Consider the following 25,918-nt stretch of genomic DNA (forward strand, 5'->3'; position numbering starts at 1 on the left):
CTCGGCAGCAGTACGGCTCGTTCCAAATGGACAAACTGGAGTGCAGCCAGCTCGGGAGCTGGAGGGCCAGCCCCCCTGCCCACGGCCCGGCTCCCCCAGAACAGCAGCTCCATTCAGAAGGCGGTGACCTTCTGTACGCCCCGTCCTACGGCCTGCCCTTCTCCTACCACTACGGACCCTTCCCTCTGGACTCTCACGTCTTCAGCAGCAAGAAGCCTGTGCTGCCGGCCAAGTTCGGGCAGCCCCAGGGACCCCCGTGCGAGGTGGCGCGCTTTCTGCTGAGCGCCCTGCCAGCCGGCAGCGAGTGCCAGTGGCGCTACGCCAGCCCCCTAGTGCCGGGCAGCCCGTCTCCGGCTAAGAGCCTTTCCGAGCCGCCGGTGAACCCTGCTCGGCACAGCCTGATGCCAAACTACGAAGGTGGGTCCTGTTTACACGAGGGGCGCGGGCAGGACGGTGGATGGCGGTGGCGGTGGGTGGCAGACGGAGAAAGGATGCCCAGGCTCTGGGCAAACACGCCTTGCCTTCTGCCTCTGAGCGGGAGCGGCCGTGCCTTCCCGCCCTCACTGCGAGCGCTTCCCGAGGCTGGGACTGCGCCTGTGTGCCTCGTGGGCACCAGGGATGGTGGAGATGGGGTGTTGGGCCACCCTCCATAAAGGTCCAGGACCCCCTTTGCTCCCTAAAAGGGAGGCAGTGCGATTTCTTACATGGCTTCCCAGGTGGCGCTAGTGGTTAAAGACAACCTGCCTGCCAGTGCAGGAGGCGCAAGAGATGCAGTTCCGATCCCTGGCTTGGGAAGATGCCCCGGAGAGGGAAATGGCAGCCCACTCCAGTGGTCTCGCTCCAGGGAAATCTCACGGACAGAGGAGCCTGGCGGGCTGTGGTCCACGGGGCCGCAGAGGGTTGGACACGACTGAGCAGTTGAGCACAGCGCATGTATCCCAAGAACCCCCAACTGTGTTTATTTTATGATTCCTTTCTACTCCACCCCAAATTGAACACGAGACACTATTGTTTTTCTTCTCATGCCAGTTTTCAAAGCATGGGAAGCAGTGGTGGAAAATCACGGGCTCGGGGACAGAAATGCCAATGCCCCCACCCTAAGGCAAATAGCACAGGTTCTCCAGGACTCAGTATCTTCATCGGTAAGATGGGAGCATGAACCACGTGGATCATACCTACCACAGGGCTTGGTAGGCAGACAGGATTGGCCATCCAGTGAGCAGCCAAGCAGAGGTCCTCTGTGGAGGTTTCACCAGCTGCCCCCAGGCCCAGACAGACCCCTGCTTCCTCCCCGGGACAACCCCAGGCAGAGGGTAGGAGGAGGGGGTCAAGGGTTAGCTGCCACCCAGACCTAACCGCTGCTGAGACAGTAGACCAGGTTTGTGCAGGAGCCCTGCGGGACCACTGAAGGCTGGGAGGACGTTGCGAGCCCCCAGAAGAGTGACATGCCTGGCATCCCCTCCTCTCCTTCGCTCTTGGGAGGCAGGTCGGGCTCTGCTGCTCCTGCGGCTGCTGAGCAAACTTCTTGCTCTGTGCTGCGCCACAGTCTTCACAGGCCTTTGAGATACAGAAGAAGAGGGCTAGATCCGGGAGCAATGTGACATTCTCGGAGATTACCAGGACGTGTTTTTCAAAAGTAACCAGTTCAGAAAACAGTATGCCAGCAACCAGAGCAGTGCAGGCCTGGGATTTGCGTTCCTAATAACCATCAGTGCACCGGGTCCCCCAAAGAACTGCAGCAGGGATTTCCTTGGCACAGCCCGGGGAAAGAAAAAGCAAGGGGATTGTCCTAACAGCTGCAACTATTACCCACTGGAGACGGGACTTGAAAGAATTACTTTTCTTTGTGTAGGAGTGTTGACCAATGAGATAAAACAGCATTTAATTTTTTTTTTCATTGCTATTTTGGAAGTGAAAGAGGTTAATAAGCACTTCATTTGCCAGATACCTGGTAAAAACTGGACCAAAGGTGCTAACTGGGGGCAATTGGTAATCGATTTCCTAGTCTTTTTGATATTAAAGGAAGACAAAGAATGTCTGAAGGTTTAAAAGGGGGGAGGGGAGCTAACTGATTCCAGACCATCTAATTGGTGATGCTGGTTATAACATTAATTAGGACAGAACTAAAAGGAGCAGGGGGATTACCACTCCACCCTCCCCACTGCTGCTGCTAAGTCGCTTCAGTCCTGTCCGACTCCGTGCGATCCCATAGACGGCAGCCCACCAGGCTGCCCAAGCCCTGGGATTCTCCAGGCAAGAACACGAGTGGGTTGCCATTTCCTTCTCCAATGTGTGAAAGTGAAAAGTGAAAGTGAAGCCGCTCAGTCGTGTACGACTGTTAGCGACCCTGTGGACTGCAGCCCACCAGGCTCCTCCGTCCATGGGATTTTCCAGGCAAGAGCACTGGAGTGGGGTGCCATTGCCTTCTCCACTCCCCACTGAGGAAAAAGCAAAGCAAAGCAAAACAAAACAGAGAGTGGCCGACTGGGGCCACCTAAAAGTAAGGCCTGGGGAAGGAAGCCTGTAGACCAACGCTGTCCAGCATGGTGGCCACCAGCCCCGGGTGGCCAGTGCGGTGAGAGGTGGTCCGAGCGTCTGCCCCGCATTTGGAAGGCAGAAACGAAGACCTTACCTGCTTTTCACACTGCTCACACACTGAACTAATCTTCCGGCTCTACGGCATTAAATCAAGGCTCTTGCTAACATTAAGTCCACCTGTTTCTCTTCACTGCTTCCTGCGGCTCCTAGAACAGGCCACTTCCATCTTGCGATTGGACTTGGCGGGGTGCGGGCGGCTCCGGGCGGTGGCGGCCCCAGGCCCCCCGGGGGAGTGTGGCTTGGGGCGGGCCCCTTCCTCCCCCGCGCGGGCGTCTAACGTGTCGCCTGTCCCCGCAGCGCCCGCCGCAGCGCGCAGGTTCGGCGAGGACACCGCGCCGCCGCCGCCGCCGAGCTTCCCGAGCTGCGGCCACTACCGCGAGGAGCCGGCGCCGGGCCCGGCCAAGGCCGCCCGGCAGGCCGCCCGCGACGGGGCGCGGCTGGCGCTGGGCCGCGCGCCCCCCGAGTGCTGCGCGCCGCCGGCCCCCGCGCCCCCGGGCGCGCCCGCGCAGCTGCCGCTGGTGCTGCTCAACTACCACCGCGTGCTGGCGCGGCGCGGGCCGCTGGGGGGCGCGGCGCCCGGCGCCCCCGGCCTGGCCTGCGGCCCCGGCGCGCCCGAGGCGGCGGGCGGCGCGCTGCGAGCCCGGGCCCCCGGCCCCGTCGGCCCCGCCGCCGCCCCGCCGCCCGGCGCGCCGCGGCCACACTACCTGGGCGCCTCGGTCATCATCACCAACGGCAGGTGACCCGCCCGGCCGCCCGCGCGGAGAAGCCATAGGCCGGCCTCCTGGGCTCCCGCTTCACCGAGTCCACGGGCCGAGCTGTGTATGCACGGTTTAAATTAATTTATACAGAGACGACTATTTTACTAAACTCCGTCGCCGACTCCTAGATTTTTTTTTTAAACCGTAGATGCCATAAACGCCCGTGTAGGGGACAGAAGCGGCGACGTCGGGGACACCCTGACCGCCCGACGTTTTGTTCTCCAAGACCGGGTTTTCTGAAAAGGCGACCGCCCAGGGGTGGCCCCAACTACTCCGTCCTTGGGGGGGACTTGGTTTCCTCGCCTTGAAATCAGGCCTGTGCGCCCCCGATGCTCAGAAACAGACCCGCTGTTGGCGGGGGTGGGGGGTGGGCGGTAGCAGTTGTAATATTTCCAGACACTCCACTTTGCGAAGGTCACCCCACCCGAAGATGGTCAGATAGATGGGCCAGCCCGGGAAGCCTCCTGTGTTCATTGCCCTTTTTAGGTTCTTAAGTCAACGGCAGAATGTGATGATTTAAGTTCCCTGAATGGACGACAACTCCGCAGTTTTCAAGTCATTCGTGAGTCTCATGAGACGTTTTCATTTAACCCTTGAATACAAACATCGACAAGCCGAGACCAAGGGGGTGACTGTGGCTGTGCTTCTCAAGTGCATTCACAAAGTTTTTATTCCCTCCCAACCCCGTGAACTCTTGAGAATAGCACCTTCAGAATATATTGAATAGGCATTAAATGCAAAAATATATATATATAGCCAGATATTTTATGAGAGTGACAGGTGGATGATTTCCGTGCCCAGTGGATTGGCTACCCGTCAAATCTGATGACAAGCAAAGTCCCTCTGGCCCACACAGACCTGTAATTCCCTAGGCTCGTGTTTGATACAAGTAGTGCTAATAAAGTTAGTTAAACTGCATGTGCAATATGGAAACTTGTCAATGGACTGCGCCTCGCGGGAAAAAACATGCTAAACGGATGTAACGAAAATGATACACACGTCTTCAGCATTTTCTACAGAGTAAGAAAACTCCATATGAACGTCATGTGTGTAACAGGTAAACAGGAATCTTTTATAAAGCACCAGCAGTGTTTTTAAGATAAACTCCCATTAATTTTTATTTTTATACTTTGCTTCAAGATTTCACTGTTTAAAAATCCTGTCATGGCTCCGAAGTGGATCAGTGCATTGAACCACACTTTTTCAATCTGCTCCTCACTATAAACACTCCCTCATTTTGCTGCTTTTTCAGATGGTTTACTTTTAGGAAACTATGTCCACCTTTCAGTGTGGAAAGTTTGTTCACCAATGTCTCCAACTCACTGTTCCTTGAATCCGAGAGCACCTACATGTGCTGTTATTGAAATGTGAAAGGACCTGCCGTCCAGCCAGCGCCTCTCTGAAGACCTGCCTGCTTCCCTGGGGTGGTTCAGTTGCCTTATGGTACAGTTTGCAAATTTAGGAACACGTGTTTTGCGGTGAAGAGGCAAGGTCAGAAGAATCCAGTGTGTACACCTCGACACTGTGCTTAGCCATACTTCATGAGCAGCTTGCTCTGAGTGTAGACACACAGAAAATAAGCCTGGGGTAATGTTTTTATGCTGTCGAGACCTATAATTAAACCTGTGATTCCTGGAAGGTGCAGGTTGGATGAGCAGGAGATTCGCTTGAAATTTTTCAATAAAGTACCGTAAAATACGTTTGTGTCTATCTTGTTATTAATCATTGGGGGCTGTATAAATAAATACAACTGTGAGGACTTCTGGAGCAATTTAAGACCAGATGTTACTGTTAGCAAAGAAAATCGTTATAGATTTATAAACCTTAACATAAATAGGCTTAATGATGAGGGTATGTGTACTTGAAAAATAAAATGTGTACTAGGAAAAACTTCCTTGCCTAAACAGACATTGCAGTTTTCATAACCTAGAACATAAAGGAAGATTCCCATGCAAGCTGGCTTCCAGGCGGACAGCAGCTCTGTGCAAAGTTGGCAGGGCAGTTACTACGGCAACCTGACATTGTTACCTCCATCTTTTAGTCTGCACATTTAAGCTTGGGGATATTGTTTCTCGACTTCTGTGAGGCTCTGGAAGAGAAAGCGTGTTAATAAATACGCATGTCTTTCACAAAAAAAGAAAAATGTAGTGGTTCCTAACATGTTGACAAAAAAATGCCAGATTAAATGGATTTCAAAAATAAGCCCAGTTCAAGACTGGTTTGTCCCTCCTTCCACTGGGCCTCCAAGGGAAAGGAATTCCTTTATGTTCTTGGAAGCCCTTTCTAGAAAGCCATTCCATTCATACCTTTGCAGAGAAGTGAACAGGGTGTGAAGTGCTGCTCTGAGAAAATCTGTAAGAGCTTGTGTTTTCTGCTCCCTCATCCCCACCCCTTTGATCATATTAATTCCAATGGCCATGCCTTCCTCCCTTGGATCCTAAGGATGGGAGGGGTTTACTCCATCAATGAATCCTGTATAAAGTCTACTGTAGTTTATGACGGCTCAGCCAGTAAAGAACCTTTCTATAATGCAGGAAACCTGGGTTTGATCCCTGGGTTGGGAAGATTCCCTGGAGAAAGGAATGGCTACCCACTCCAGTCTTCCTGCCTGCAGAACTCCATGGGCAGAGGAGCCTGGCAGCTACAGTTAATGGGGTCACAAAGAGTTGGACACGAGTGAGCAACTAACACTTTCTAGATGGTTAGGTAAACTGGGGGGGGGGGGGGCTGCTACAGATAAAAGAAAAATTTCAAATAAATTACATAAAATTACTGTGGAAATTTTAGTGAATTGCAGCCCTTGAGTTATCGAAGATGCATTATTCAAGCTATTCCTAAACTTAAGTATGATAAATACGGTTGAAATCTTGGGGAAGAACTGTGGAGACAAAAGTCAAGTAGTTCTCAGAAAAGAGGAAGAACAACTGGACAAGAACAGAACATGTTCTTATATTAAATTTGTTGTTAAAAACTTTAAACTAAAAAATTTACATTATTAAATGTATTTCTCACTTTAGTTAAATATTTTTGAACTTTTGGGATTTTCTGAGTTTCATTCTTTGAAGTAATATGACTTCTCTTTTGTATGATACATAACACATTTTTCACAACTACATTTTTAAGAAAGCAACCAGCTTCTTAATATTTACATATACCTATTCCTTATGATGTAAAAGTATTTATTTTTTTAAATGTTTAAATATGAATAAAAAAAATATTGTAACCGAAAGGAACTGCTTATTTTGACAAATGAAACATGGTAAAAATAAAAAATAAGCCCAAACTACAGAGAAGGTCTCAAAATTTATTTTGGTAGACTTGCTTTTTATAGGCATCGGTTTAAAGTAATTATGTTTCAGAGATGAGTCTTTGAAAAACTAAAAATGCAGAGGTTTAACGCTTATTTCAAATAATGCATAGTAGTTAGGAATACCGATTTCTCCATTCTTTGCCCATTAAGACCAAACAGACCTACAGAACGAAAGCCTAAAACATCTCCTTTATGGATTCTGAAACGGCTGGCTGAGGCTGGCTTCTCCCCTGGTTCCCAGACTCGAGGGTGAGGGATGCCCACGTAGTCTTCCCCATGTGTGTAGGTGGTGGGAGTTTGGGGTAGGGTTGGAGGTGCATGATACCCCAGGCCTGGGCCTGTGGACCCACCCCTCCTTGGACCACTTGCTCCCACATCGGGCAGTCTACTATGCTGTAGCAGAGAGCCCCTGGGGGACACAGATCCTTCCGACTGTGCCCCAGCACTGTACATGCTGCCAGGATGACAGTGCCAAGGAATGCTGCGGGGGCGGGCCGGGGGGGGGGTTGTGTGGCTCGGAAAGCCCAGCTATTGCTGGGTCCTGTTTTAGAGTTCCCCTGAAATTTGCTACCAGCGAGGGGTTGCCGTCCTTCCTGCCTTTCATGTAACAATGTGCAGCCGCCACACTAGGGCACAATTCAAATGTCCCAAAAGCACATGCCAACCCTGAGTGTAGGTGCTGTGTTTTAAAGATTAAGAGAAAAACGTGAGGTTCTCGTTAAGACTTTAAAGCTCCTTGAGATCCTAGGTCGCTGGGTGCATAAACTGCACCCAAATTGACAAGTGCAGCGTAGCAAGTTTTCCTAATGCTAACAGCTGTAAGCAAAATGCCTTTATTCAGCTGTTCTATAAGAAGCAGAATTTCAAAAGTCTTTGGTTCATCTGAGGCAAAGTCGGGTTTATGCAAAATGCAGCATCTGTTCCAAGTCTGTTTTGCCTCCCTCAAGACAACTGGGTGTCGGGCACAAGTAAGAAATAAGAACAGTCTTGAAAGCGCAGGGGCAAAGCGATACGCCCAGAGCATCTCCATCTGCTGTGACGTGGCCACACTTCATTAGTTTTAATTTACCAAAAGGAAATTAAATGATAACATTATTTTTTCCCTAAAGCAGACTGTCTAGAGTAGGACTTCAGCTTAAAACAAATCAGAGCATGTTTTTCATTAAATAACCCCCCAAAGAAATGCAAAAAGTTAACGATGGCAGCTCTGAGACATGGTGTGCCTCATATTACAGAGTTTGAGAAGTCAAACTTGCAACATCAGCCTGAGAACTTTATTCTTAATGATATTTTGCAGATGCCCTCTCCAGGGTGAGTCCATTTGGTAAATTTGGGGTGCTGTGGACTTCAAACTTTTATTTAGACTTGGGCATTTTAGGAGAGAGTGTTTTGTTAAGAAAAATAATTCTAGTTGAAGCCTTATTTGCAAAGTATGACTTCTGAAATCTTTTCAAGTTACATTTCCAAAACATACATATTGGGTTAGTGTACTTGACTAAACATGTTATTTTTTTCCTTCTATGGGTTGCCTGTGCCTGGCTAAAGGTAGACAGATTTTTATACCGAAAACCACAGCTTTCTGGAGTTAGCTTGGCCAGTTAAAGCTGGAGAAGGACAGTGCTGGACCACAATAAGGGGGTTCTGTTCAAAGCTGAGAGCCTCATCAACTTTTCTTTTCACTAATTCCAGTTGGGATTGGCAGGAAGAGAGAAAAGCGGACAAAAAGTGGCCTCTTCAGGCTGAAAAGTAATGTGTTATGAGTCTCAAGTTCAGTGGAGATAGGACGTACATGGAAAAAGCATGGAATACATCTGGAAAGAGCAAATGCATATCAAAAGGCTTCCTTTCTTTTGTTCTTTCATGGAGACTCATAGGGCATCAGATTTTGAACATCTTTTAAGACTTCACACACACACACACACACACGCTCTTAACTGATAGCATGCAATAGCAATAACTCTTTTTGGCAATGTGAAAAGGGGGCAAAAAACTGTGACTTAGCAATAAAATGCCATGTACATCTATACTGTGTGCGTCTATATAGTCCTGCAGGAATGCTCTGTATTTCAAAGGAAGCCCGAAGCTAGCTTAAAGCTCCAAATCCTCCTTTGCGTGTGGTATGAAAGGGAGACTTCATCTCCAGCTGTTGGAGCCAAATCACCCACCCTCACATCCAAGCCAGTACCTAATCAATGCTTTAAGGATCTTGAACTTGATCCCATCACGGCAGAATATTCAGTCAATTTAAACTGAGGAAAGCTCATTAATTAATGTCAAAGTAATTAACTGATTCCTTCTACAAGGTCATTACAGCCAAAGTAGCTAGGGGTGCCTCTGTAGCATGTAGACATTGCTATTGGACCACAAACCACCAGGCTGAGAATAAGGCTTAGAAATCTTCCTTCTCTTTTCTTCACTGAACAAACAACAAACAAAAAATGATGACTAAGTACCAGTGTATGTTCCTATAGGAAAACACCTCCCTGGATTCCTGTAAACAGTGTTACCATACTCCTAACTCACCAATGACCAGGGCCTGAAAGCTTTTTTAAAAAATGTTTTTAATAGTCTAGGGATAAAGATCTTCACTGGGCTTCCCAGGTGGCTAGTGGTAAAGAATCCACCTGCCACTGCAGGAGATACAAGAGAGGCAATCCCTGGGCCAGGAAGATCCCCTGGAGGAGGGCACGGCAACCCACTCCAGTACCCTTGCCTGGAGAATCCCACGGACAGAGGAGCCTGGTGAGCTACAGTCCATGGGGTTGCAAAGAGTCGGACATGACTGAGCACGCGCAAAGATCTCCACTACTGGGAAAACGTGAATTAGTCCATTGCTGTTTCCATGTTAAAACTATTTTTTTTTTGCCAATTAACACACATCCAATTTCAAGAAGGGAGAACAAATCTCACATCTATGGCAGGTCTTTACCTGAACTAAATCTTTCTAGCGATCGACCCTCTACCCCGAACAAAATTTAAGAATGAACAGGTTAATTGGAGGGAGAAAAAAAAAAATCGTCAACAACTCTGATTTAGTTTTTCCGCTCCACGGGCTAGGAAAGGCAGCAGAAATCCAAGGGGAAGCCTCCCACCTCAGTTCTGCCCTTTCAGTCTGTCTGTCAGTCCCCAGCGGGGACTACCGCTCTTTGGGGACAATGAGGTTTCTCAGCATGTCAAAGGAGTTGCCGTCAGGATGCACCGTGACCACATCGCCGTTTTCCTGGTGGACCAGAAGGAACCCGGAGTCATCCAGGCCAACTATCCACACCTTTGGTCCCTCAGCGCTTCCCAGGTGGACTTGCTGAGCACTGAAAAGGAAGAACAGCCCTTGGTCACTGGGACATGTGAGAGGCAGCGGAGGCAATCCTCTGTTATGGGAAAGGATTCAGGGCTGGTGGGAGAAAGGAGGCTGGGCTGGTACAGTTAAAATGCATCTGGGCCCGAGCTCTGCCTTTCACTGGTCCTGCCTGAACTGTCTCGGTGACTACCAGAATGTAATCAAGTCCAACAGGGAGTTAGGAATTGCTTCTCTTGCAAACACTGTCACTCCTAATTCTGAACATCCGGAAGGATTTTTTTGCGCCACTTCCTTCACCCTCTAGCACTTTAAAGAAACACTGCAACCCTCCAGGCTTTTGGCTGAGATAAGATTGGCCTCTTTCTAGCTGTTCTGAAAAGAAGACTTTTATCGAGTTGGGGTGCATTGATTATAAGTTAAACGCATGCTAATTCGATTTGTTTTCAGTATTTTTCCAAATGCACCTCCTGAGTTATAGCCTTCTTAACAGTTTTAAACATACAGAAGCTGAACCTCCCCCATTTTTATTTTGAAGAATTTCAGACCGACAGAAAAGGGGGAACATAGTACAACGAACCTCATATGCCCTCTTCACTTACACTAACTGATAACGTTTTCCATATTTGCAGTTTTTCCTCAGTGTTCGTGCTCACACACTGTTTTATGGGGAGTGGAAGGGGGTTCCTGATATTTAAAAATAAGTTGTAGGCATCATGACACTTTAAATATTTCAGCAAGTATAAGAATAAGAATAATCTTCTTAAATCCAGAATATCATTATCACTCTCAAGAAATGTGATCTTGATACATTATTGAATATCTGTCTCTGTGCAAAAGTCCCCATCATCCCATTAATATCTTCTGTGGGTGCTCTCTCCCTTCCAGGATCTAATTGTGAATCTCATATTGCATTCAGCTGACATGCCTCGTGAGTCTTTTTAATCTCAAAAATCTCCTCCCTTCTCTTTGTTTCTAAGACCTTGACATTGCTAAAAGGTAGAGGCCCCTATTGGTCAACATCAGTACTTTTCCAAACTAAGGTGCCTGAAAGCTTGCTGGAGCCCTTGTTAAAACAGGAGTGCTGGGCCCCAGCCTCAGGGGAGGAGTTAAGAATTTGCATTTCTACATATACATTACCATATGTAAAATAGACAGCTAGTGGGAAACTGCAGTAAAACACAGGGGGCTCAACGTGGTGCTCGGTGACAACCTAGAGGGTGGGGGGTGGGTGGGAGGATCAAGCGGGAGGGGATGTATGGATACCTGTGGGATACACAGGTGTGCCTACAACATGAATGTTGTATGGGAGGAAACAGCACAACATTGCAAAGCAATTATCCTCCAAATAAAAAATTTTTAATAAACAGAAGTCACCAAATGAGAAAAATAGAATTTGAACACAGAAAAAAAAAAAAAAAAAAAAAGAGTTTGTGTTTCTAACAAAGTTCCCAGCTAAGGCTGAGGCTGGGAGGTCTCCCTTTGAAAATGATAGTTACCGAGAGAATGTTCCACAATTTAAGATTTGCCTGTTGCCTCACAATCAGATTCGGTTTAAACACACACTGGGGCAGGAAAGTCTTCAGTGATGTGGTGTCTCTCCCAGTGAGTCCCACCTGGAGGCACGGGATTGCCCGTTTGTCCCCATTCCTGGTGATGCTCACTCGCTCAAGGTGGTATCCCCCCGGTTTATCCATCAGTCAAAGAGGATTACCCAGACCTGTGTTTAGTAAAGGGATTTTAAGAGGATGCAGACAGGCCAGCACTGACCTGTGTACCCAGTATTTATAGTAGAGAGGAAGAACGCCGTTGGGCCCCTGGTCCTGAAACGTGTCGATCAGCTCCTCCAGCACGGTTGCCGTTCGGGCGATGAGGCAGTCAGCTCTCAAGGGCTGTAGCTCTGCCCCGTGTTCCTTATTGTATTCTGTGATGAGATCATTGATGCATATGGTGGGGTTGCTGTTCGTCACGTTAAATCCACAGCCTGAACGGAGAGAAACGATGGACAAGGTGAACAGCTCTACCTACTGACGACGTCACACGTCTCTCCCGACCGCCTGGAAAAAGTTACATCGTTTACGCTCAACTTGCTGCTTCCTTGTCCTCATTTTGAGGTTTTTTTTTTTTTTTTTTTGTCTCTGGCCAGTTAGAGAAGGACTTATATCTCGGAGTCCATCTTCCTTTTTCATCCTTCCCTTACTATCCTCATCAAACCAGAGCCATTCCAAACATATTACACATTGGTTGGGGGTGGAAAAAAAAAAGCAAGTCATATTAGATTCAGTTAAGCAGAAAGGGATGAACAGAGTTGCTTCTTAAATGATACCTCCTGTGGTCTAGCCAAGAATTGGAGCTCAGCGCTGAACCCGATGTAAAATAAAATCTCGTTTCTTTTTCTACTTGAATAACAGAACACATGCTTGAAAATAAAGAAGTTTATTCAGGTCTTAAGGAGTAAACTCTGGATTCAAAGACTTCCAACCTCGATCATGGCATAAGCCCAAACACATCCTTTAATGCTTTATCCTTGGAAGTCTTTGGTGCTAGAGTTACGTTGTTGGCACAGGGCCAACCCACGTTCAGTGGCTCTTTCACAGGCCCCTAAACCAAGGCTTCAGTAGAGAGTTACCAGCTTATCTCTGTCGTTACTTAACACCGCTGTTCTCTGCTGGGTCGGGGTAAGGGGATTCTTCAGAAAAGCTGAGATTTAGTTTTCAGCAGGGCCCTGAATCAACCTCAAAGAGGGCTTCAATAAGAAGTGAAATACTGTAAGAACTAGGCAAGTGAGCTGACCATTTTTCCAGGGCCTCTGAGAAGAGAAGTTCCCAAATACTTGTCTTAGAATAATAACGCTCATAATAACAGTACTTTTTGATAAATGTGCTGAGCTGTTTTCGGTATGAAGGGAAGGCTTGGCTGGCCCCAAATTATTATTTTTTTTAATATACTGGCTACTAAAATACAAACCAATGTAAATGACACCTGGGGAAAAACAAACAACTACAAAAGCAGGGAAGAATTCGCAGTTGTTCGTTTGTGCTTTCATCAACAATGTACACAAGAACGGAAGGTCCTGTGCCGGTGTAAGGCACTCAGCTAAGCGTACGCAGCACTGAAGAAGCTCCCCTGCACTCGGAAAATGCACGGTCCTGGGGAGAGAGCCACGTGGACTGCTGCCAACTTAGGCTGTGTCTTTCTAAGGACCAGCAGGCGCCACTGATGGTGACTTTTTGAATCTTTCCCCAAAGATGCCCTCTGTGCCCCCTGCTTACCTCCCATGGCCTTAAGACGTCAAGAAAAGCTATGAATTCTCTCAGAGGGAAGTTTGGTTCCCCCCTCACTGAAAGAGAATTCCTCAGCTCCCTGAAGCCATCCTTTGTCCCTAATTCAGAACCTCTGTATCCAGCCCAGTTACTCATTTACACACGGGAGACGGAGCTTGGAGGGGAGGAAATAACCTCCCTCGAATAACACTGCCAGTTGGCAGCAGCGCTGGAAACACACGCCGTGTCTTCTCTGGCTGGCACTCCCCACACACCACCACACGTTTCTTGTCCACTGCTGATTTCTGAACCCCACTCCAGTTCCTCTGGGCATTAGGGAGAAGGTGATGCTTGGATGACCTGGGACACCTAGGAACTCCTCGAACTGCTTCTGAATCCATCTCCTTGCCTGATGAGGATCTGCTGAGGTGAAACGGGGAACCTTTACCTCACCCTGACCAGCCTGGAGGGTCTTCTGAAGGTCAAAAAGAAGGCAGCTTTTCCATGGCCTGGGAAGGTCAGATTAAGAACGCAAGGACACCCATCCTTGAAATTAACTTTTCTTATTACCAAGCAACGAAGTGGATATCTTCAACAAGAAGCGGGAGTGTAGAGAGGTGTAAGAAAAAGCCTGTTTGATGAGATACCCATGTGGTGGTTTCCACTGCCAGAGGTACAAACGCTAAACTCTCTGAAAGGCTTTCTACCCACCTGGCCTGTTCTGCATACATATTGTATTCTATAAGTCAAAGCTCAAAGAAAAAGAAATCCCGGATGATAATCCACTCCCCTCAATGGAGCCATGTGTGAGCCATTTCATTTCTATTAATCTAAAAATTCTAGGGGGAAGGGCTTTAAAAACTTACCAATAAGTATATAAAATGTTTCTCCCATAAGTGTGGAATTAACCAAAACTCCACCAAGCTTCATGAGGTCACTGTAATAAATATCATTGGGCCACTTCACTCGCAAATTGATATCCTGAAAGGAAAATCTGCATATTAATCAAGCAGTCTCAAGACACAAAGGGACCAGGAGAGGTCGTCCAACTTAAAAAAGAAAACACAAAGATGAGCAGAATATTCTAGAAATGGACAGAATAGGGAGTCTCGGGCTCTCTTCTTTTTCAGACAGCTGATCACCTCTTTGGAGCAATACCTGGAGTAGTAAAGTGCCCCGCGGGGCCAGAGGAAGGAGACCTAAAGAGCACAGGAATATCGGTCTCCTCTCCCTCTTCACTGTGCACCGCCATCAGAAACACTGAAGACGCCCGGCTTGGGAATTAAATCGATTATCCCAAGATCAATAACCACAGCAAAGGGGACCATCATGTGCTAGGGAGGAGGGCGGGCGGTGGGGGAGGGGCAGTGGGGTGGGGCTGAAGGCAGGTAACAATACTCTTGGGGGCTCTTTTTCCTTAAGGAGCTCTTGCTCCAGAGTGAAGGATGGCCTTGAACTAACCAGAATCAGGCAGAAATGTCTTGAGTAGAATGCTATGGAGATACACAGGAGCAACTCATTTTACTGAGTCATATCACATCATGTATGGATGTGAGAGCTGGACTATAAAGAAAGCTGAGCGCCGAAGAATTGATGCTTTTGAACTGTGGTGTTGGAGAAGACTCTTGAGAGTCCCTTGGTCTGCAAGGAGATCCAACCAGTCCATCCTAAAGGAGATCAGTCCTGGGTGTTCATTGGAAGGACTGATGTTGAAGCTGAAGCTCCAATACTTTGGCCACCTGATGTGAACAGTTGACTCATTGGAAAAGATCCTGAAGCTGGGAAAGATTGAGAGCAGGAGGAGAAGGGGACGACAGAGGATGAGATGGCTAGATGGCATCACCGACTCAGCGGGCATGAGTTTGGGTAAACTCCAGGAGTTCGTGATGGACAGGGAGGCCTGGTGTGCTGCGATCCATGGAGTCGCAAAGAGTCGGACACGATTGAGCGACTGAACTGAACTGACTGATTAGAGGATACTGAGTTTATTAGTCTCCATGAAGTGCCAGCGGTCAACCTGGGTAACAGAAACAGAGCGGTCCAGTGGCCTGCTGCCTCTCCATCCTGAGGGGCGTGGCCTGGGCAAGGCTGCCTGTGCCCTCCGGGGAACGGCCCGAGAGTAGACACTGCCTTGAACTGGGCCACCTGGAACCCCACCTCCTGCCAGGACTGTGAAGTTGAGGCACACAGACTGGCTGCCCGAGGTTTGTTTAGGCCTATGAAAAAAGGCTTTTCACCAGAAAACACCATGGATAAATAGACTCATCCAGTCCAATGTGCTTCAATCAAAAAGAAAGAAAAGGAAAAGAAAGGCCTGCCTTTACTAGGACATTGGACACATCTCTCAGCAGCACAGAAGGGAAATTCTGGGAAACAAACACATTCCAGCAAGCCCGAAGCAGCTATCAACCTGACGGCACTTTTAAAACTCCAGGAGCTCTCTGCAGCCAGCTATACAAAAAGCAGGCTGAGGCTCCACACACAGCAGCCATTCAGACACACACGCGCTACAAACATGCCTAAACGGAGATGTGCGTGCATGGCAGGGATGTATCAGTGATGAACTGCACATACCTGGTACCCGGGGATGGATCTTACTGCCTCTACGACGGCCAGGGACATCAGATGCTGGACAAACGGAATCCTCTGTCCCAGCGGGGATCTCAGCGGGATGCAGACCAGCAGGGTGGAAAGGGCGCATCCCAAGGGGCTCAGCCAAGCATTCTTTCCCCGCCCTGGAACACAAGCCCCGTCAGGAAAATGGCCAGCCTGAACTGTGAGCAGACTGAGGTGCACATGATGCCAGAAAATACGTGGAGGGCTCAGAAACGCAAACGGAGGATGTGCGCCGCTGGAACAAGCCCGGACTGATGAAAATGCCTGGAGATTCTGGGGTTAACTCAACAACAGAGAAGCTGTTTAAAATCTGCTCCGTGGCTGAACAAGTTTCCGATTATTAGCATAATGTTCTGCCTCATATCATCCATGCTTTGATGATTCAAAGTCTTACACAGTGTCTGAACCTCACTCGGTTTAATTCTCACCACATGGCAATGCAGGCAGAAATGGAGACAGTGGGGAAACTGGACCGAACCTACACTGATCCAGGAGAGGTCCTGGAAGCCATGTTTTTCAGAAGTGATCCCAACTGTGATGGTCTCACAGAACCATAGAACTGTACACTTTTAAGTGGGGGGACTGGATGGTATTTATTTATTTTTTAAAGGAAGCTGAATTTGAAAAATGATTCCTGATATTAACTCGAGTTATTGTTCTTAAAAAAGAAGTTGAGGAAATAAAAGAGAGAGTATACCTCTCTCAAAAGAGAGGTATAACATAATTTCTTCCCTGGCTCTTTTTTTTTTTTTTTTTAAACTACTGTATTGAGCACCACAGCCTTGAATAATTCTTTTTTCTTTCTTTGAGTTATGTTCAAAAGACATGCTCAGGAGAAAGAAGTGGAAACAGTGGATTTCTCAATTTATTGCTTCTTCTGGGAAAGGCATAAGAGCCTCTGAGAGTTAAAAGTTGGGGGTCTGCCTGGTACCTGCTGGGGGTGGGGAGGGGCAGGGGACAGTGGCCCACGTATGACCCCTGAGCAGGAAGAATCTGCTTGCAGCTGGAACCCAAGTGGATTCTGGGAGGATGTGGGCTCCTGCCTCTGAAGGTCAGCAGGGGGTGGAAGCTCTGGACAGCCCTCTGCTCCTTGGTGGGCCCTCTGTGAACAGGCAGTGTCCACTAATCGAGGGCCCACTCCATGCAAACGCCAGTGCCAGCCAGGGTGGGGGCTGGCAGATGAAAGACAGGTGACACTCAGTCTAGACGCGGAAGACACCTCCCAGAGAACCTTCTGGAAAACAAATGTCTCTCTACCATAGTTATTATTCACAAACGGTAATGCCTAGAATGTGTCGGGAAGAGGAATTTACAAGATGTAGGTAAAAGAACGTTAAAACAATCACAGGTGGATGTCAAGTGATTTAATAAACATCTTGGTTTGAGGGAACACTTGAATTCTACTGAAGTTCAGCCTTCTAATCAATTTCCCTTCCTCTTCCTCCATTTTAGGGCAATGTGAAAACAAACAACTTCTAACTGGAGTCATCTCAATGATAAGCACATGCAATCAGTTGGCTCTCTGGCCACGAGAGAGTCACAGATTTTAGAAAACAAAAACAACAGAAACGGTAACAAAAGATGACTGACCTTTGCCCTGCGTCTGGCGGACTGCGATGGCTATTAAACCCATTTCCTGCGGCATCTCAAACATCAACCTGCAAACGATGGGAAAGACTGGTGAGCCAGAACTGGGACAGGACATGGGAGCCTATGGCTCAAGGTGGGGGACGCTGTTTGCTTCCATTTGCAAAAGTGTTAGTAAGGAAGGGCCGTCTTCCGGGTTTCAAGGGATACTGGGCCCATTCCCAGCTTCTGGAGTGAGAATGATGGAAAAGGGATGCAGGAAACACCATTTAATAAGGAAAAAAAAGTGGACTGGGGGGTGGGGCACGAGTACCTGCCCAAGCTATCATTCAGTTTACCCAAGACATTGTTAGGTTATATTTCTTCGGAATATCCTATCAAATTCCTCCTTCCCCCGCTGAGGTGGTGTCCCCTTCTGCGAGTGACAACTAGCAATTCCTGACATTTGTTTCTACTTAGGCGCGTTTCTGTCTGCACACTGGAACATAATCATAACAGAAGTTTCTGATTATTCAGAAAACTAATATGGTGGCAATAAAGCTGTTTAAAAGACACACTATCCCCCGAGAACTAATTATGTTTTAACTATAGTAAATAAATCTACACCTTCTGAGAACTCAGGAGAACCTTGGATCCTTTTAGGCTTGAGTTCTGCTTTTAAAATGGTTTTTATTTAAAAGAATACAAACTTCCCTTTGGGGGAAGGGTAGAAATGGGAACTGTATCTCCAGCAAGAGAGTCAACATAAACTTTTTTTTTTCCCCAAGAAAAGGAAACGGGGGGGGGGGGGGGGGGTGCGGCGCGGAAAACCCTCACTCTGAGAATTTCCTCCCAGCTCCATTCTACGTATTTAACTCACACTGGGAAGGTTTTCCTCTGCATTCCCAGGAAATGAGCAGGCATAGCTCTGCCTCTTTGCGATCCCATGGACTGTAGCCCGACCCCATGGACTGTAGCCCGACCCCATGGACTGTAGCCTGCCAGGCTCCTCTGTCCCTGGGATCCTCCAGGCAAGAATCCTGGAGTGGGTTGCCACGCCCTTCTCTAGGGGATCTTCCCAACCCAGGGATCGAACCTGTCGTCTCTTGCACTGGCAGGTGGGTTCTTTTCCACTAGTGCCACCTGGGACGCCTCCTAGCTCTCAGTAGGACTTACTGAACAAAGTGAAAAATCAGACCTGTCAGTGCAGCTGCCAGGATGTCTCTGAAATACTTTCTGGGGGTGAGGGGAGTAACAAGGGCAGAAGTGACAGCGAGGTGGTACTCTGTTCTGAGGGCGGGTTCCAGAGCATCCCTGCTCTGAGAAGAGGGACCACGCTCAGAAAGCGCTTCCTCCACTGTCTGGCTCGGGGAACGGAGTGGAGCGTTAGACACAGTGAGAGGAGAACACTTAAAGGCCAAAACACTCAGAGCGCCTCTCTGTGACCCTGGGGGGCAGAGCCTCGTGGTGCCCAGGCGTGGTGAGGGGGAGCCCTTGGCTGGCTAAGAAGAGCCCAGCCACCCGGGGCAAGGGCTGGGCCGGGCCGACAGGCACAGGACATGCCAGCGAGCAGGCAGCCCCCTTGTCTGGGTGCCAAGCCCACTTCCATCTCACATGAAATACAGCTCCAGAGGTATTTCTCTTGGACACCATGAATAACCCATTGAGATCGGCTCTGCTTATACGCTGCTGGGCTCCAAGAATAAAGCGTCCTTTTCTTGCGTGGAAAATCCGAAGAAGGAAGCTTTGTCCACGCGGGGAGATAAGATTGTCTTCTCTGGCTCAGCAGAGACCCAGCCACCTTTACCTGGGCTCCGAAGGCTGCTGGGCTCTGGGGCGAGGGGATGGGGAGACCTAAAGAAGTTTTCTATGCAAAGGGGATGGGGGGGGCACGGTGATTTTGCACGTGTGAGTAGATTGCAAAGGCTCTTTTCCATCTCAGATGTTCTGTAAATAAACAGGTAAATGGTAGACAGTCATGGCTAGAGCCAGCCACGGTGATGGTGGAGTTAGGTGTGGGGAGGTGGGAAGGTTCAGAAACCAAACACAGGCTTCCAGAAGCCTCCAGAACAAAGAAAAATGATGAAGGGAACGTACGCACTAAACTGCTGGAGGCTTGGCAGCAGTGAACAGGGCATATTGATGAGAAGACTGAGCTTGTGACGCTGAAGGCCAAGAGGAAATTCTGTGAGGAGGGAAACAATGAATGGGGAGGGGGCGGGGGAATGGGTAATGCTTAGTTTGAGCCAGGTGAAAACGGCTAGGTTTATTTGTGCGATCTGAGATAGTTCTGGGGGCAGAACCACACGGCACGGTCCACAAAGAAGCATTTATGAACTTTGGCAAAATCGAAAATTTGCATCTCCGAAGGTAGAGTTGCTAGGTTGCTTTAGTGGAAAGGAGACACCCTAAATGCATTTCTAACCCGAGCTGATGTCGTTCTGACAAAAGGAAATAGAAAAGGGGGGGGAAGCGGGGAGCAGGTTACATAGTGACACCTCCCCACCTCTGTGGTTTTTTTCTTTGTTGGAAAAGGCTGTTTAGTAAACGGTTCCTGAGATCAGCAGCTGGGGCAGGCACTGGGTACCACCAGGACACGGGAGGAGATGGCTCTGTTTTGGCACACTTCCCTTCTAGCCCAGCGGTAAAGAATCTGCCTGCCAATTCAGAAGACGCAGGTTTGATTTACGGGGTGGGAAGATCCCCGGGAGAAGGAAATGGCAATCTACTCCAGTATGCTTGCCTAGGAGGTCCCATGGGCAGAGGAGCCCGGTGGGTTATCCTCCACCGGGTCACTAGAGAGTCGGACATGACTTAGCAACTAAACAACAGCTTCGGGCTGAAATACGCAGAGCCCCAAGGCTCACCTGGCAAACAGGACAGGGCCAGGAACACCTTGTTGCTAAGGACATCGCAGCTCCCACTGCATGCTCTGCCAACCAGAACACCCTGACTTCCACGTGGCTGTGGGAAAAGCCACTAACCTAGAAGACGGTGGCTTCTAGAACACCAAAGACACTGAAACTAACCAGACAGACCAGTATAAGCGAGTGAAAGTTTTGAGTGAACGGAAGTTTATATTCAGAGTCAAAGCAATCCACTTTGAGGATTCAAACCTAAAGAAATAGTCCACACTCACCACAGTGCTATAAAAGTGAAAATTTGGAAAAAACATAAGAGTTCACTAGGGAAATGATAATTATGAAGATTACATACAACACAGAAAAATGCTTGCAATAGAATTTTCAATTTTAAAAAATAGGATATGAAACCTACGTACACTTTTACCCCAACCGTGTAAAATTCACAGAAAAGCGAGGGAGGGAGATTCGACAAAAGAATAATTGTGGCTATATTAGGATGATTTTATTTTTTTAAACTTTCTTTAAGGTGACTGCTTACCTGTTTTTTTAAAAAATTATTTTATTTTTAATTGGAGGATAATTGCTTTACAGTTTGTGCTGGTTTCTGCCATACAACGTGAATCAGCCACCAGTACACACCTGTCCCCTCCCTCTTGAATCTCCCTCCCTCCTCCCACCCCATCCCAACCCCTCTAGGTTGTCACCGGGCACCAGGTCGAGCTCCCTGCATTACATGCAACTTCCCATTAGCTGTTTTACATATGGTAATGTGTATATATATATATATATATATATATATATATCAATACTATTTTCTCAGTTCATCCCACCCCCTCCTTTCCCCATTGTATTCCTGCCCTGCAGATAGGTTCATCAGTACCATTTTTCCAGATTCCATATATGTGTGTTACAACATTTGTTTTTCTCATTCCACCTCACTAGAACTGACTCAAATTCATTCCTTTTTATGGCTGAGTGACATTCCATTATATATATATACACACACACCACAACTTTATCCATTGATGACTGCTTGCATTTAATTTGAAAATTATTTTTGAAAAATTTGGGGGAAAGAAGCATGGTTTTTATGTTTAGATATAATATTTGTTGGGAACCCACAGAATCCCATGAACAGAGGAGCCTGGAGGGCTACTGTCCACTGGGTCTCAAAGAGTCAGACACAACTGAAGTGACTTAGCACACATTCATAATATTTGTAAATACGTCAAAGAATAGGACTAAAAGACCTGCTTTAAAAATAAGATAATAACAGTCACCTGTAGCATCCATTTTATTATAACCAATGAACAAGACCTTATTTAATTTGTAACTAAAGAGCAGAAATTCTTCAAACCAGTCTGTTCATATGCAATGGGAGCCTTAAAATTTTTATACCTTCTCACCCAGTGACTATATCCCTAAGATTGAATTCTAAGGAATATTCAGACAGGGAAACAATAATTAAGGGACACAGCTATTTCATCACAGCATTGCACAGTGAAAAAAATCATAAGCAGTACAAACAGTCCACAATAGAGGAAAGAAAAATCATAGTATCCCCAACATGAAAAAATATCATAAAGCCATCAGTGATACCGGCAAATGCCCGCTGAACACCATTAGAAGATTTAGAGAGTGTGGAAACTCCTATATGCAGCATGATTCCACAGGTGCTTTAAAATATACTTTTAAAAATTATTAGGAAATATACCAAAATATTAGCTGTGGTTACTTTAAGTTATGAGCGTAGTTACTGGAAAAACACAGGAAAGTACAAAGCAGAAAAGTCATCCAAAGAAGTCCTTCTTAGAAATGTATATTTTTCTATACTTTTCCTCTTAAAAACTACGACACACACACAATCTATTATACAAAATATCTTCTGATGATTGGAAGGACTCTCATTCTTGCTTATTTATTTTTGGCTGCGCCAACCAGGGAACTCAGGCCCCGTGCAGTGAAAGCAGAGTCTTCACCAGTGGACCACTAGGGAAGTCCCTGAACTCTTAAAATGAAGTAGATATTTAGTTATGGACATTTTTATTTTGTTGGCAATAAAAAAAAAAAGGCTTAAAAACAACATCATGGTATGAGCCCACCTACGTAAGCTATGTATTCCGATGTGCATTCTTAGACAAATACAGGACACCTATTAACAGTGGCTACATCCAGAAGGAGGATGTAGAATTATATCATGGCTTTAGTTTCTTCATTGTGCTCTTCTGTGCAATCTCTGGGAGTTAAGATTCCAAGTGGTTTTTAGTTTCATTATATTTTGTCTGAATTTTCCACTGTTTCTATACTTGGAGTGCATTCATCATCAGGAAAAAAAAGGGGGGGGGGTTTCAAATGTAGTACATTGGGAACACCAACCATTATATCTGAGCATCACTTTTTTTAAACAAAGTTCAAAACCTAAAATTTAAGGATTTTTAAAAAACGTTTCACTCTAAAAGTACAATCAATTTTTTTTAAAGTTGCCTTCTATTTAAGAATGCACAGTATCGCTTTTGGAAAGAAAATGAATCGTGTTTTCTGCTCCCAAGAATGCGTATACTGGAGCAAGGAGGGTGGTAGGGCTCTGACATGCACAGGGAGATGGTCTAGGGTGAAAGATGCTGGACCCTGGACCAGCGACTTCAGAACAGAGAGCTAGGCATTTGGGGGCCAAGCAGAGACCAATAGTCCCAGAAGAGCACGGTGTTATCCAGGGACCAGGGGGTTACTGCTCCTGGCGGGAAACGAAAGGTTCCCGGGGAACTTGAGAAATGTCACGGCAGAGGTGACTCAGGAAATGGGACAGGTCTGGATTTGAACCCCAGTGTTGACATGAACTAACATTGAGTGACGGGCTCCTCCTCTCTCCATCTCTCAGTCACCTAGGACACAGAACACCTGGTGTGGTCTCAGGCTCCCTAAGAACGAAGCGTGAAGGGATACACAAGATGCTCCATCACAGCATTGGTGCTTAAAGCATCACTTTCTCTTGGTTGTAGATCCCAGAACTTCTTACTTCCAACACAGAGGAAGGCCTCACATTTCCTCCTCTTGGGGTAAGGAGGGTGGTCAAGGAGAAGGAGAGGAGAAGAAGGGGTAGAACACGTCTGGTTTTGGACCGTTCACAAAGTCTAGAGGTAATGTCTCTTCCCCGAACCTCTCGTCCCCTCTCCCATCTCTCTTACACACACATACTAACCTGATCTGAAGCTGGGCTAAAAAGCGTTTAGATTAACACTTACAGCTGGGTTGCAAAAAATCTTCATTTCCAGTTTGAGGGTCTCCAAACTCACTTAGCAAAGGTATAAACAGTTGGTTGAAGTATCTATTTGACTTTTCAAAGATAATACGTTTTTAGGTTATTGGCTTTTAGAGATAACACATTTTGTATGTTACTGCTTACAAATAATTTTGGTCAGCGCTACACACAGGCACAACAGTTTTACTACTGTGGTTCTTCTGTTATCTTCTGGGTTTGACATTTAAAGCTACCCACCATCAGTCTGCCTTTCTGGAATGCTGTCAAAGAAGTAAGCTCTAGATCATTTTCCCTTAGCCGTGTTTGGTGTATAATATAACAGGAGGAGCAGTTATTTCAGTTAGAGGAAAGCGGGAGTGTGGACTGCCCGAGAGTAGAACCGTCACGCCTCCCCTGGGTGCGCCCCAGAAGCAGAGGCCCCACCTGTCCTCCTGCTGAAGGATGTCTGGGGTCAGCTGCTCTGATAGCATTCCATATCTCCTAGCATCCCAATCACTCATAGGTTTTTATCTAATCTTCCCCATTTCCAACCTCATACAGAGCAGCATCTACTCTACTGCCAAATCACTTAACTGCTCACAGGAAGGGCGTCCTGTGGACTCAGCTTTCAGACTGAGGCACCTTCCAGTCCATCAAGCATTTATTGTTTTCGTCTGTATTACTCAAGATAAACTCAAACCATTGTTTCTTACCCCTGATATTGCGCCATAAATATCAGATGTCTGAGCATCACCTCCATGGACAGAGGAGCCTGGCAGGCTACAGTCCATGGGGTCAAAGAGAGAGACATGATTTAGTGACTAAACAGCAACAACAGTAACAATTTCACCTGCAACCTTAGACCAATGCTGTTATAGAATTCACAGAGGGCAGCCCTGATGGCTCAGTGGTAAAGAATCTGCCTGCAATGCAGGAGATGCGGGTTTGATCCCTGGTTGGAAAAGATCCCCTGGAGGAAGAAATGGCAATACACTCCAGTATTCTTGCCTGGAAGATTCCATGGACAGAGGAGCCTAACAGGCTACAGTCCATGGGGTCACAAAAAGAGTTGAACGTGACTTCGTAACTAAACAACAACAACCTCTCAGGCCAAGCTTCCAAGGCAGTCCTGATCCTAGATCCTCAGCATAAAACTGCCACCACACGTGGGAACTCAGACCATGTCCTAACCCCTCCACTAGGAGTCCCCAGATCACAGCAAGCATTTCCGCAACACTCCTCTCAGGCTGATCAGAGTCCATCATCTTCAACTGGAGTCGTCATCATGGCTCCCTTACCCCAACAGAGGGCATTTTGTTTGGAAACGCGGCTGCCATTTCAGAAGATGGACTGACTCATCCTGACCATAAGGAAGCAGACCTCTGGGAATCATCTTCCTGAAGGCACTGTAGACCTTTCAGCTTGGCCACCTGGAATCAGTGCTGATTTTCTGCACTACAAGTCACCCTCTACAGGCATTATCTCATCTACGCTTTGCAAGTCAGATGAGGACACAGTCTTGGAAAGGGAAAACCACTTCTCTGAGGCCATGGAGCCAGCAAATCAGGGATTCAAGTTCTGGTTGGTTCTGAGGCCCATGATCTTTTGTTCATTTTGCTTTCAACCTTTTACTTTGAAATAAAACCAGACTTACAGAAAACTTGTGAGGATACTGTATGAAGAACTCCTACCTGCCCTTCACCCAGCATCACCGACTCAATGGACATGAGTTTGAGTAAACTCCGGGAGTTGGTGATGGACAGGGAAGCCTGGCGTGCTGCGGTCCATGGGGTCACAGAGAGTCAGATACGACTGAGTGACTGAACTGAACTGAACTTCACCCAGCACCAAGATTTCCCAAATGTTGACTTTTTTTTTTTACCACATAGGATACTCCATAGTCTGTCCATAATTCTTTTTTCTGAACTATGTGAGAGTAAGTTGCAGCCATAATGTCTCTTTATCCCCATATTCTTCGGTGTATCTTTCTGAAAAAGTAAGGGTATGATTTAACATTCATCAACATACAATGATCAAAATCAAGAACTTAACAATGATACAACACTGTTATCGAACCTGGGGATCAGCAAACATTTTTCTGTAAAGACTAGAGAGTAAATATTATATAGTCTTTTGTGAGCTGTATGGTTTCCATGGCAACTATTCAATCCTTCTGTCTAAGCACAAAAGCAACTATACACAACATGTAAATACACCTGGCTGTGTTTCAAAGAAATTATACTGACACAGAAATCTGAATTTCATATAATGCTTGTGTGACAATCTAGAATTTATTTTAATTAATAGCCTTTATTTTTTGAGTGGCTTTAGGTTTATTAAAAAAAAAATCAGGGACTTCCCTGGTGGTCCAGCAGTGAGGACTCCGAGCTCCCACTGCAGGGGACACCGG

The 25,918-nt window shown here is 47.0% G+C and overlaps 2 protein-coding genes across 3 annotated transcripts in view; one reads left to right on the top strand and one right to left on the bottom strand.

Annotated features, from left to right (window-relative positions):
* Positions 1-5,056, top strand: part of SIM2 (single-minded family bHLH transcription factor 2) — a 49,995-nt gene extending 44,939 nt beyond the window's left edge. Inside the window, exons 10-12 of one of the 2 annotated variants that reach the window (XR_001918492.1) lie at positions 9-417; positions 2,896-3,417; positions 3,505-5,056. Coding sequence is in view for 1 of the 2 variants with exons in the window: in XM_018052772.1 (XP_017908261.1) it covers positions 9-417; positions 2,896-3,338 (852 nt within the window). In the remaining variant the exon portion in view is untranslated. Of the gene's footprint in view, positions 1-8; positions 418-2,895 lie in introns of both variants that reach the window. The other variant, XM_018052772.1, reaches the window with a different exon arrangement.
* The window catches only part of HLCS (holocarboxylase synthetase), a 193,182-nt gene continuing 173,904 nt past the window's right edge, over positions 6,641-25,918 (bottom strand). Inside the window, exons 7-11 of the mRNA XM_018052778.1 lie at positions 17,431-17,498; positions 15,799-15,959; positions 14,091-14,205; positions 11,732-11,945; positions 6,641-9,974 (exon numbers count right to left, since the gene is read on the bottom strand). Of these exons, the coding sequence (XP_017908267.1) occupies positions 9,803-9,974; positions 11,732-11,945; positions 14,091-14,205; positions 15,799-15,959; positions 17,431-17,498 (730 nt within the window). The 3' untranslated portion in view covers positions 6,641-9,802. The remainder of the gene's footprint in view (positions 9,975-11,731; positions 11,946-14,090; positions 14,206-15,798; positions 15,960-17,430; positions 17,499-25,918) is intronic.

Source organism: Capra hircus, chromosome 1 (assembly GCF_001704415.2).
Source record: "Capra hircus breed San Clemente chromosome 1, ASM170441v1, whole genome shotgun sequence".
Taxonomy (NCBI): domain Eukaryota; kingdom Metazoa; phylum Chordata; class Mammalia; order Artiodactyla; family Bovidae; genus Capra; species Capra hircus.